We start from the raw sequence: 14,011 nt of genomic DNA on the forward strand, positions 1-14,011 counted from the left end.
GGGGAAAAAGTACCTTTTTTTTTTTTTTTTTTATAAGCTACTTTGACTAAATATATTACCACATTACTCTTTTTTAATTTTTTAATTTCATCCTATACTCTTATTTTTAATAATATAGTACCATTTTTAATCATTTTAATAATAAAATATATTTATAAAACATATTTTACCAAACGCATCAACTACTTATCAATCACTTTTAAATAATTTAACCAAACCACGTAACTATTTAAATTTTAAATGCTTATAAACTCAAATTAACATATAAGCAGTAATTGCTTATAAGCTATTTTTCATTAGCTTAGCCAAAAGAAATAAATTGGGGAGAAAATACTTTTTTTTTTTTTTTTTTGGCTTATAAGCTACTTTGACCAAACATATTACCACATTATCCCTTTTTAATTTTAAAATTTCATCCTATACCCTTATTTTTAATAATGTAATACTCTTTTTAGTAATTTAATAATAAAATGTACTTATAAGTTACATTTTATCAAACGCATCAATTACTTATCAATCACTTATAAATAATTTAACCAAACATGTAACTGTTTAAATTTTAAATACTTATAAGCTCAAATTAACTTATAAACACAAACTGCTTGTAAGCTATTTTTCATAAGTTTAGTCAAACAGGCTCTATGGAATAGGACAATAATATTATTCATAATATTCCTCAACCAACAACAATCATCGCGCGTGTGTGTGTAATAAACAATATAAGTTTTAAAATATTGCAAAAACAACTATAAAAGATAAAAAGTAGATAAATTTTGTATATATACATGATAAAATACCCATGGCATTAGTGCATAAATAATTAAAAGTTTGATACATATTTTTTGCTCTCATTGACCTCTGACATCACTAAAACATCAATAATTAAAAAAAAGATTGATATGTACATCCCCTATTCTCCTCTAACTTCATCGACCTCCACATCTATGTATATTTCTTTCCACATAAACTATAAAAGATTAAAAGTAGATAAATTCAATATACATACATGAACTACTGAAAATGCATGCAAATAAAAACATATAGAGTGAAATAGATCAACAAATTACTCTTCATGAGCACACCTCTCAGCTACAGAATTCATCACAGCTAAAAAAAAGAAAAATCCCTTCATCTCTACATCTTAACTTTAGCAACTACTCTTCAACTCAATAAAAATTCCATACAAAACAGTAAAAGTGACAGCCCTTAACAATAGAACTCATCTCAGCTCCCCAGTAAAGCAAAACAAAAGCTAGCAACAACCAGCTACACTTCAGTAGTAGTAACTACCAAAACAAACCATCTAACATCTAATATCTGACTTAGTCTAATAGCAAAACCATCAAATGATGAGCTCCAATAACCAAGCAATTAGTATTTAAGAGCTAACGATGCTTCTCCATCAGTCCAATTCTGACCATACAATAATCTGATGAGAGAGTACGATTAACTTGAGCCAAATGCCATGAATATAAGACCTACAGCATATGAAATATTAGCATGAGACCAGGAAATATTGATAAACAATAAAAAGAGGATCCATTTCAAGTACATGATACCCTCCCAGGAGATTCTTAACAGACAATATTGGTCCTATCCAACATAACTTCTCAGAATTAGCAGACATCAGCAACTAAAAATTAAAAGTTGGAACAAAGTGAAGTGACGAGGAGTAAGTTGATTCTCCTTCCTCTTTTATTTTCAACTTTATTTTGCCCTTCCAGTCTACAAGCCTCAGTGGCATTTCATGGAAGCATAAAACTATTTCGCACAATTTTCATTCCAAGAAAACATGCAGTCTGATCAGCAAGATTATGAGAATTGTTAATCAAAAAAAAAGATAAGATCACAATGGCCAGGAAAGGCAAGGATATGAAATATTAAATAATGACAGCAATGAAGATGGGCCAAGACGAAATTTCACATGAAACATGTTTCTTCCATTACCTAATTACACTACTGGTGAAGCCAAGACCCACCCCTATAAAAATAAATTGATAAATGAAGTTAAAGGATCTGAGCCAAGTGAGAGAATTACCAACTAACAGAACAAGCTTCAGGGCCTCCGTAAGACTACTAACAATTTTTTTTCTTTTCTGCAGGTCTTGTCCTATAAAATGATAAAATACTGATAAAATTTGAAACTTGCATCATTTAATAAGTTGTACTGCCACACACTCCCAAAGTATTAGATGGATAAAATGAATTTATTTTGTCAATACAGAGACAGAAAACAAATTTAACATTCAGAAAGTATAGGCTTTAAAATGACAACACTTCTTTAAGAGGGTCAAACTTATTCAAACTCTGTAAATACATGCTAAGATATCAATGAAAAAAAGTACAGAAGAAAACCAAATATTATTTAGCTAGAATAAATAAAATATCATCCAAGATATAATAATGAATCACCAAAACATCTATTAACTCATTACAATACAGAACATGTTCCATGTACATCAAATTTGGTTGACCAACATCACAGTAGGGAAGTCATATCTCATAAACAAAGGACAGCTCTTATGAGGAGCATTATACTGGTTCACAGCTAGACAAAAACTAAGATAATCCCAGTCATAAAATCTAAAAAACTAACTTGAGTTTGCAAACCTATATCATCTACTAACAAAGATATATTGTTTATCTAATTAAACAAAGAGCTATAAAACAAAATTAAAATACATGCACACACAAACATAGACATGTATTATAAAAATAAGAAAAACCATGCAGCATAAAGGAGAGAAATAAACCCGATGCAGGCCTGGCAAATGTAGCATATGAACTTTCTTCGAAAGAAACACCATTCTCACCACTAAGCTCCCTGGATTACCATTAAAAATGCTCTTAAGAGTAATACATATGCAATAATGATTACATTTTCTTAATTAAAGTAGCAAAAGATCAAAATCAGTAGCACTTGTTTCAAGTAAACCGTCTATCCTGATAGCAAGGTTATTCACAGTAATTCTATAATGCAAGAATGCTTGGACTTGCCACTTACCTAATTTATCTACAAGTCCATATACAGCCTGATCATATGGTGTATCCAACCATACAAGGACCATCTTTTCTCCCTCTTGAAGGAGCAATTTTTTAAAGGATTGAAGGGTAAACAGTGTACACATGTTTGAAAGCTGTCGACCATAGCTCATCATATTTCCTAGCCTGTAACAGTGTCATTTATCCAATATATGTGGATAACAATAATTAGATAACAAAGCAAGTAGTGAGTAAAATAATTAAGAAAACCATAGATGAGCAACTTTGGCAAAAATTTGAAGGTGAATTAATGCAAGCAAATCTAAGAGAATAGCATGATTATTATATATCATAAATACAATATATCCCAAATCATAAATTTTACCCTTATCACCTCTTTTCATACAGTATTTCAAAGCTCTTGCATCTAAATTTCTTCAAGGAATCAAACAGAAAAAATTAATTATATGGGAAATAACAACATTAGGACACAAGTTTCAAGTTTTTTTACATTTCCTAGCCTTTTCCCCACAATTTCTCAAGAATCAAACAGAACATATCATATAAACACACAAACTCCCAAATGTAGCCTCTAAACCCAAAGAGAGAAGGGATCGAATTTTCTAATCTTTTCAAACAATACCTCAAAGTTTCAATTTTTCTATGTTCTGTAGATTTACTCCCTTCTTTTCTCAAGAATCAAATAGAAAAAACATACAAACACACAAACTCTAAAACATAACCACTTAACCAAAAGAAAGAAGGGATCAAGTTTCTTATCTTTTCAAAAAAAATGCCTCAAAGTTTCAATTTTTCTACATTTTGTATCAAACAGAACACAAAAAATAAATGAAGGAAATGAAAATTATCGTAGCTTGACCAAGGCCCAAAACATTCCTCTCAGGCAAAGAAGAAGATGACCCACTTGCCTCATTCAACTCTTCTTCTTCTTCTTCAGCATCCGTATCAATATCAAAGTCTCATCTTCTTCATCATCATACATACCAAAATCTCCTCTTTTGTCATTTCTACACATAGAAACAGACGAAGCCCACAAAAATCCACGTGCCGTTTTCCCCATAGAAACAAGCTTTAACCTCTCTCCACCTCCAAAACCCAATAATTTAAGACTTGTACCACCATGACGAATTTGATAGTCAAGATATAAAGAACAGGAAGGATAAAGAGAAAAAGTGGAGTAGAGAAGAGAGAAAAGGGGGAGACAAATTACATTTACACCACTGCTTTTGGTAACGTGGACCCCATCTCAATCTGAGTTTAAATCATCAAATTACATCTTATTAGCGATTGACATGTCGAGAACGAAGAAGATCCGAGAAGGATTTAAGGTGAGTTTAGTGAAATGACAGATAGCAAATGTTTTAAGGTTCTTTTATTTTTGTTTTTTCATCTTAATATTTGACGGTTAAAAATTATCAAGGACTGAGACTATAACCGTTAAAAACAAAATTGATAAAATTTATTTTTAACCGAGTCTTTTAACAGTTAATAACTATAAAGAATCGTCTAAAAATGATCAAGGAATATTTCAAATTCTCGAGAGTTCAGAAACTGTCAAAAATTTATCAAGAATTAAGGACGTGTTTAGTTTATTATTCCTACCCATATTCTCAATCTTATTCTTCAAATAATCTTTGGCACATTATTCTATAAATATTACCCAATTTTTTTAATTACTTTTAGATTTCATAAAGTTACCAATTTCATTAAATACCCCCTAAAAAAGGTTTAAAAAAATAACAAAAACACCCCTATGACCCATACTTGACAGATTCCAGCAAGCACTGTCGGTGGTAGCCAGAATCTACCACAACGGTGAATTACTGATCGGAACTGGCTGGTAATTCACCGATCTAGTCTTTTCCAACCAGATCTACAGTGAATCTGGCCGTCGTTGACAGTCAACGACGGCCAAATCTTGGCCATCGTTGATCGAAAACGACGACCATATCTTTGGCCGTCGTTGACGGTCAAAGATGACCATCGTTTTGGCCTTTTCCGGCCATCGACTGCCATAGCAGGCCATAGATCTAGTCTTTTACGGCCAGATCTACCAAAAGGCTATAACGACGCGTTAGGACATAGATCCGACCTATCTATGTTGTAACACGATTTTCTGGCCAAATTCTGGCGGTGATGGTCGGAATCTGGCACTGCAGGTGGTAGGGGTATTTTTGTTATTTTATATGTTGGGGTGTTTAATTAAATTAGTAAACCTAGGGGCTTTTTTATAAATTTTTAAATTTCACCTTGTAATACTCCCTTATTCAACTACCTAATATTATTCCCAAAATCCTATCCAAAATAATGAACCAAACGCACCCTAAAATTCTGGATAGTTTTAAGAACAGTCAAGAAAATCTATTAAATTATTCAGTCAAGGATGAGGTTTTTTCTAGTAGTGACATGCAAGGATTGAAAGGGTGTCTGCCACTATCGGATTTATCGCTGGTGGCAATACAAGATGGAATGAGTACATAAAATATTGTTACCACGAGTGGCCGCCGGTTCGACCAAATAAGTTATGTTGCGACATGCTTGTCCGTTGGAACTCCACGTTCTTGATGTTGCAAAGAGTTATGCCAACCGCAACACAAATTACAAAGTTTGTCAATCGGAAGAACTATCTAGACGAAATTGTTAACAATTTAGATTGGACGGTTTGTAGTCTTTTTCATTCATTTCTTAAAGTTTTTTTACGATTCTACTAATACATTAAATGGTATTTATTATCCTACTACTAATTTAACATCAAATATTTTACTTCAAATTTCTAAAACTTTTGCTAAACAGTGATATAATCCATACTTAATGGATATTGTTTCAGACATATAAGCAAAATATCGAAAATATTGGTTAGATATTACATTCTTATGTGGATTGGGTCTTATTATAGATTTAGGTTTAAATTAAACGTTAATTGTATGGTTACTGAGATAGGCCAACATTTAGGACATGATTATAGTTCTTATTTTATAAAATTTAACAGAAAATTGGAAAACCTTTTTTTATTTATATCAAAATATGTATAGTGGAATGCCTAACATAGACAACCAGCAGGAAGCTGATGAAGATATTTTTCAACAGGTATCAAGCATGTGAACGTATATGGAACTTAGTAGCGATGGTGGTGGAAGTAGTAGCTCCAGCTTGTATAGACATGGACCAAATGAGCTGTAGCAGTATCTACAAATGGGCATGTCCTATATGACTAAGAAAGAGAAACGCGAAATGGATCTACTTCAATGGTGGAACCAAAATGCAAGTTGATTTCCTATTGTAGTCCAAATGGCACGTGACATTTTATGTGTGCCAGTTTCCACAATTGCGTCCAAGTCAACATTCTCAATTAGTGATTGTGTTATTGAAGATAGAAGATGCTTTTTAACCACTTAGATGGTTGAAGTCATAACATATTTACGGGATTGGACTCATGTAAACAGAAGACTACAACAACATCTTGAAGATCCCAAACTACTCGACCTTTTCAAAAACATAGATTTGGATTATGTAAATTAATAATTTAATCAAAACAAATATATTTAATTGTTTATTTGCTTAGGTTTAAATTAAATTTACACATTGTGAAGTGTGAATATTATAATTATGTTAAAATTAAATTATCTCTTTAAATTAAAGTCATATAAATTTATTACCAATTAATCATCCATTTATATTTATTTAATTATTTAAGTTCAAATTAAAATTTCAAATCTAAAATTAAATTATCTCTTTAAATTAAAACTATTATACTCATTCATTTTATTTATTTACTAATTAATTAAAAAAATTTACAAATAACCCCTGAATAATTACATAAACCCCCTTACATAATTTTCAATTTAACCCAAATATATAAAAAATTAAGGGGTAAAAGAAATTTTCTAGGCCCATAGGACTGGTCCTAAGACCGACCTATGGGCCCATGGCTAGTCCTAGGACCGGTCCAAGCCCTAACATGGGCCCAAGATCGGTCCCAATTTGGGACCAGACCTATTGGGCCCAAGACCGATCCCAATTTGGGGTGATCCTATTGGGCCCAAACCTGAGACCGACTGGGCCCGAGCCTTGCCCACCTCTATCCATTAGAGAGTGGCCAAAAGATCCACTCTATAACAAAGCAAACATATAACAAATTGTTTTTTAAGCTAATTATTTTTAAAGTTGATCCATAGTTGATTATGAGATAAGCTGCTGTAATCCCAAAATAAGCCTTCCTTTGGTTTGGGCTAAGCATTTTTTTTTTTTTTTTATTGGCCTTTGTTTCGATGTAATAGATTGGGCTTGGAGTTGCAAAAAAACATGGACTAGTTTTAGGATCAGCAACTTTTGAAGAAAAAAAGACTAGAACTTACAAGTTACCCTTTTCCATTCCATAATTCCATATTTTCCGTTGAATTAAACACTTTGTCCAATTAAACCCACTTTTTCATAACTCTCATTTGAATTAAACACTTTTTTTTTGTATAACAAATATAAAAATGGATAAAACAATGTGTTCCCAAGAATCTATTTTCTCCATAAATTCAAATAAAAAAAAAAAGAAATCGGCCAATACATGTTAGTGGTCCCAAATAAAAGAATACAAATATTAAATGTATTAGTATTACATAACAGATTGAAGAAAAAAGAGGCTTGTCGACTTGATAGGTGGGAGAAAACTGCATTTGTGCGGATGAAGAATTAGAAATTTAGGAAAAAATTTGAAACCTAAGTTGTTCAATCAGTTATGAGCAATAGAGACAGAACATGTCTGGGAAGTAGAGAAAGCGGGGTTTAGTTTTGACAATCTAAAAAGAAAAATGAGAAATTAACTTAATTGATGGATTGGAGTTTTTTTGTATTTTATTTTTCATTTAGGGTGTGTTTGGATCGGGGGCATATAAGATAACGAGGGTAGTCTTCATTTATTTTGCAAGATTCCGGTGTTTGGTTTACAAGTAATAAAATATTACGAGAATCTTTTATTGCAAATAGTGTTTACAGTTGGTAATGTAGGGGGTAATCCAATACCCTCCCCCACCCGTACGATTAAAAATTATTGGGTAATATGATTTTTATACCTATTTTACCCTTAATTAAATGTCATTTTGGACACAATTGCCCTCATATGTCTACTAAATAACAAGTAGCCAAACCCCCCCAACATTTGAGAAATGAGCTAAAACACTTAGCAATAAAAAAGTTTAAAAGTCAAAATACCCCCAACCACTCAAGACCATCGCCGTCTGCCAACATCAGTCGCCGTAATGGTACACGACTGACGGGATCTAACTGGTCGTTCAGGAAATGACTAATTCTGGCCATTTCACGCCCAAAGATGTGGCCGTGAAATGGCCACATATTTGGCCATGCAAACGGCCACAAATCTAGCCGTTTCACTGCCACATCTTTGGCTGTGAAATGGCCATGATCTAGCCGTGAAACGGCTATGGATTTGTGATCCATGGTCGAAAATGGCTTTGCTGATGCACAGTCGGCCATATACAGCTAGTCGTGCACCATTCCGTTGAATGCCGGCTGCGGCCAGCGATGGTGGCTTACTGTCGGCAGTGGCTTGGAGTGGGTGGAGGTGATTTTGCTATAAATTAAAGTTTTATATAGCTGGTGTGTTTTAGCAAAATTTCAAATGTAGGGGGTTAAAAAAATGATTCAAAAAAAAAAAAAAATATATATATATATATATTATATTAATATTTAAAAAGGAGGGCAATTTAGTAATCTATATAACATACTCACTCATTTATCCTCCCAACCAAACATATTATTTACCAATTTTTTCGAACCAACCAAACACATTTTCTAAACAATCCCAATAATCTTCAATGTGATCTATCTTTCTGTCAATATAGCATCTTTTTATAATCAGATATTATATGATCCAAACGCCCCCTAGAGGCAAATTTGTAAAACTTGTCAAAAAAATTTAAAACTTAAGGAGGGTCAGTTGACCTTGCTTTGCCCCCCTCCCTCGGTCTCTACACACAAGTTATAATCCCGTATCAACAATAAAGATAAGTAATAAATGTACAAGAAATATTAAATGAGTTGAGAGAGAAAAAATACTCAAACATTTATAGTGGTTTGGAGTTATATCCACTAATCTCCTATATCTATTTCTTTAAAGCAACCTCCTTGAAGTTCTACTATAATCAAATTGCATCATTTACACAGGATTTCACCCACAAGATTAAAAAAAAAAAAAAAAAAGTTCTTTAAATAATTATTCCTTAAATAGCAATATGATTCCACTTATTGGAAAGCTAATTAACAAAATGTTAGATCAATCTCCACTTAATTGGTAGAGAAAAAGAATAGGAAAATTCCAATAACAACTAATTAAGTTAATGCAACCCATTGTTTCTTTTGTTTTCTTTTCCTTTACGTACGCGCAAGACAATAAATATAAAACAATGAGCTTGGACAACAAGTTATAACTGCTCACTTCTTACTCTCCTATAAACCTCAACAACACTTAAAGATGGTCCTAACAAACCCACCATTAAAACCTTCTCTCAATTCACTCCAATTCAATTACTCAGAGCTTTCAGTTTTCATGGCTGGTCTTCAATATTATTTCTTTCCCACTGATTTCTTCTACCCTCGTCCACCAGTGGTGAACAGAGATCAAAACACTAAGAACCCAATTCTTTCATTTGAAACCCCAAAGAAAGATAATGAAGATGACAGTATTCAAAAGCCCACCAAAGCAACAGTAATTCGTCACCACATGCCGAAGAACAAGCTCCATCAACCCTCTTGGATTGTCAAAGATGAGATGAATTCCAAAAAGCTTGATCACAATATTGCTAATGACTGGATTTCACCACCTAAAGATTATTGTTGAGGCTTTTTCCAAACTCTGCTTCATAATTGATTCTATCTACTTTTTTTCCTCTTTTATGTAAAAGCAATATACTGGGAAATATGAGCTTAGTGAACGAACCATGAATTGATTGTAATTTTTAAATATTCTTATTTATTTGCATGAGAAAGAAGAGGTAAAGTGTTTTCCAACTCGTCTGTTTATGCTTAAACAATTGATTTAATCTTATAATTAAAGCCAAATGTGAAGTTATGTCTTAAATTATTTATTTAATGACACCCCAAAAATATGACAAATCTTTAATCACCTCCTCTCATAGTTACAAGTATGAATCCATCTTGACTTTCGCTCCATTTTTAACACAAAAATCATCCCTAAAGTCGTCTTCTCTTTTATTAATTTTTATATATAATATATATATATATATATATATATATATATATATATATATATATATTTATATATATATATATAATATATTATTCATTATTATGACATAATATTGGACTAAAATAATATTTTTATGGATAAATACTGTAAATATATGTAAGTATTTGTTTTTTAAAATAATAATAAAAATTATTTTAGTCCCATATTAATGTCATATTGATATATAATTAATAAAAGAGAAGACGATTAGGGATATTTTTGTGTTAGAAAATCAAAATTTAATTGTGAGTTTCATTTGATGCATTGATTTCGCTAGAATAATTTTGCAAAATAGTACTTTTCTAGAAATACTTACATTGAAATCACTAAAGCATGACAACTATTCCAAACAATCCAAGATGCTCTATGTACACAGAAAAGGATACACAAATTTTATTAATTAAATTAATAAAAAATATTAAAATTTGGAAAAAAAAAAGTGATGGGCAGTAAATATTTGTCTATAAGAATACGGAATAAAAAATTTGTTTCCAACAACATTTAAAAACGTAATTTTGAAAAACACATGTTATATAATCTTTTTCTAAAAAAATATTTTAAATGCTTTTATTTCTTTTAATTTTTTCAGAAACATTATTGACTATTTCAATGGCTTATATAATATATATATATATATATATTATATATAATATATGTTTATGAACAAGAACAGGGAGAAGAAGATACTTCATCGAAGTAATCTTCTTCTCCTTTTTCTTCTCCCTAAACATAAACATCTTGATATTTTAAAATATGTTATATATACAGTATTTACACGTGCTCTGTTATATATATAACTAAACACTTCAAAACGTAACGTAAACGTGTTGATATTTTAAAATATTGTTTATGATGTGAAAAATTATTAAACACAGTTATTAAACGCCAAAAGTTTCTTTCTTAAAAAAAAAAAAAAAAAAAAAAAAAAAAAAAAAAAAAAAAAAAAACGTCACTAGCAAAAAGATTGGTGATTTTGATTAGAGATGGCAATGGGGCAGGCTGGGATCGGTTACCCCTTGGCTCGGGCCAAGCCTAACCCCATGACAAACTTGGGCTCGACCGGGCCCATCACAGGATGAGGGTAAAGCAAGCTCGACTCGACAAGCTTTTTGTAATCTTAGTCCCGGCCCAGCTCGCCCATTTTTAAATGTGATTTAAATATTATAAATTTCAATTTTTTATATTTTTAATTCTAGAAACAGTTTTAAAATTAATTTATTTTTGAATACTCACCAAATATTAATAAATTTTAATTTTTTTTATATGTAGTAGGATAATTCGTAATTAGATAATAGTATAATGGTAACTTAGTGAAATTAATAATAAAATGTCAGGCCGAGCTTGAAGATATACCCATGCTTGGCTCATAGCCAAGGACGGGCCTTAAAATCAATCCAGGCCCAAGCCCAAGCCGCTAACATCAGGTAAAGCCTGACCTTTTCGGGATGGGCCGGGCCGGGCACCCAGAAATACCAGGCCCATTGCCATCTCTAATTTGATGAGCATGGTTGGAAAATACTATCACTAAATAGTTTTCAAACTTTGAATGTCCATTTGATATAAGGTGTAAACGATGATATCTACCTGGAATTATTGTTAGGATGTTGAGCTACTAGCAATCACGAATTCCTGTTGAAAGACACGAAAATGAACGTGAAACACTTAGAGACATGGTAGTGTCTACGTAGGCACTCCGAACTCAAGTCAATAAGGTTATGATAAAAAACTTGATTCCATTGCAAACTGTCAAAGATAGCTAAGGTTGGGGAATTATATGAGGTTTGCATTTAGAATGCTTGGATTCTAGACTATCGGCTAAATAAGTATGTAAAAGAATCATCAATTCTCTTTGAAAGGGTAGTCCATGATTTTATAGCAAGCCTTGAAGGTTTTAATCTTAGTAGAACTGAATTTTCATAAAGAAAATTATTTAAATCAATTACTTAAATAAAAATAATTGATTTCTACGATTTTAATTTGATCTTTCACTGAATTCGTCCAAATTGACTGGTTAGAAGATTGCATAACTTAATTTAATTAGAGCTCAAATTTCAATTGGCTTAATAAAAATTACAACGTAATATTGAAAGAAATATCCTTATTTCATGAAGAAGTGATTGTTACTTAATGGATAATTGGTAAATTTATTAATAAATTATCCATTTAATTTTTTTTCTGCTCCACTTTAAAAAAATTAATAATTTTCCTTTTTTTTTTATTTTCCATTCAAATTTGCAAAGAAAAATGTCTCTCCAAATTGGAGAAGTCAAGAGTTGTACCCCTTTCCAAATTTCTTGTGAAGACTTCAGACAAATTGCTCACTGCCCAGAACAAGCTGGCGACTGACTACAAACCGGAGCAGGGCCGATTTGGGTTGTAGTAAGCCTGATTCTCCTGCCCCTCGGATAATTCCTTTATCACTAAATTTTTTGAAAAAATTCATCAACAATCAAATTATCCAAAAATCATCTTTATCAATAATTACTCACTTTACACAAACTTTTCTTCATCGTCATCCAAACAACAATTTCAAGCTTGCATCTATTCTAGCTAAACTCTTTTACAAACCCAAATGCCCAAACTCCACAAACCATAAACTGAAAATCAGCATTAATTGGCTTCTAGTTGTATTTAAATTTGTATAGAACCCAAATAATTAATAAATAAAATGTACACACACAGAGATATATACAGAGTAAAATCTTCTATATAATACTTTATATAGGAATAACTTCTATATAGTCATAAAAAATCTTATTTATAATAAGAATAAAATCTCAATTGTAATAAGTTATAATTTTTCTAATTCCCGTCTTAAGAAAGTTGCTTTCACATAGTAATAATTATCTGTATATTGCACAAAAAATATGCTATATACATTAAAATACATTAAAGATTTAAGATAAAATAAAAATTATCTAAAGTTGTTTAAGACAATGATTTATACTTTAGAGTTATACTATACATTTTTTTAACTTGCGAGTATCAAAATTTACAAGCATGTTTGAGCTTCTTGGCACAAAAATTTTTGTATTTTCGTACTATCATCCTTAGAATTACTTCCTTTCTTTCTTTTGTTTAATTGTAGCAATGACTACTAAAACAATGAATTAAAATTCTAATATATACTACTAAAACATGAATTATAAAATAAGAAATCAAAACAGTAATTTTTGTAATTACATGGTGTGCTGTCGCGGCAACCAAAATTAAAACCTAAAACACATGTAGTAGTGTGGAGTCAAGATCATTCACACGGAGAGTGTCTAGCCGAATTTAATGTTACGTGAACAAGGCGCGGGGGGGGGGGGGGGGGGGTGTTTGGTTTGTTGAGTAAACAGAAACAATTTCAGGAAAAAAAAAACATTCAAATTAAATTATCAATAAAATAACAACCTTGGTCTAAGTCAACATCCACCATCAGAATTTACAACTGATCATCGATGCAAAATAAATCAATTCATGCTTTGAGTATCATGTTAGAACTATTTTCCTATCTCTCCTTAGTTGTAGTTAATTAGAAAACAACGATCTAATTAATCTTACTGCTAAACAACCCATAGACAAGCGCTAAAGGTTTAATCTAGTAGAAGCCTTAAGAACTAGAGAAAATCAATGAAGTTGAACAACACAAACACAAGCGATGTATTTAATTTAGTTGAGTGTTCTTCTCAAGATTTAATAATTCCTGATGCAACAAATCTTAACTCTTATTTACTCACAAGTTAGAGGGATCAAACAATTACGGATTTG

General features: G+C 31.4%; 1 protein-coding gene across 3 annotated transcripts; it reads right to left on the bottom strand.

The window, feature by feature from the left end:
- Positions 1-1,031: 1,031 nt before the first annotated feature.
- On the bottom strand, positions 1,032-4,308 carry LOC116138097 (protein RFT1 homolog). 3 transcript variants are annotated; one of them, XR_004129263.1, is made up of 4 exons: positions 3,005-3,168; positions 2,754-2,824; positions 2,039-2,110; positions 1,032-1,478 (listed from the first exon to the last, which is right to left on the bottom strand). XR_004129263.1 is itself a non-coding variant. In XM_031423841.1 (4 exons), exons 1-4 carry the CDS (start codon positions 3,914-3,916, stop codon positions 2,057-2,059), a joined length of 294 nt encoding a protein of 97 aa, XP_031279701.1. In that variant the 5' UTR covers positions 3,917-4,308; the 3' UTR covers positions 1,032-2,056. The 3 variants fall into 3 exon arrangements, 2 of the variants coding, with proteins under 2 accessions (XP_031279701.1, XP_031279691.1); XM_031423841.1 differs by adding an exon at positions 3,912-4,308 and having other exon boundaries at positions 1,032-2,110; XM_031423831.1 differs by lacking the exon at positions 2,039-2,110 and adding an exon at positions 3,912-4,306.
- Positions 4,309-14,011: the final 9,703 nt, after the last annotated feature.

The sequence above is a fragment of the Pistacia vera genome, unplaced genomic scaffold, assembly GCF_008641045.1.
Source record: "Pistacia vera cultivar Batoury unplaced genomic scaffold, PisVer_v2 Contig11, whole genome shotgun sequence".
Classification (NCBI taxonomy): domain Eukaryota; kingdom Viridiplantae; phylum Streptophyta; class Magnoliopsida; order Sapindales; family Anacardiaceae; genus Pistacia; species Pistacia vera.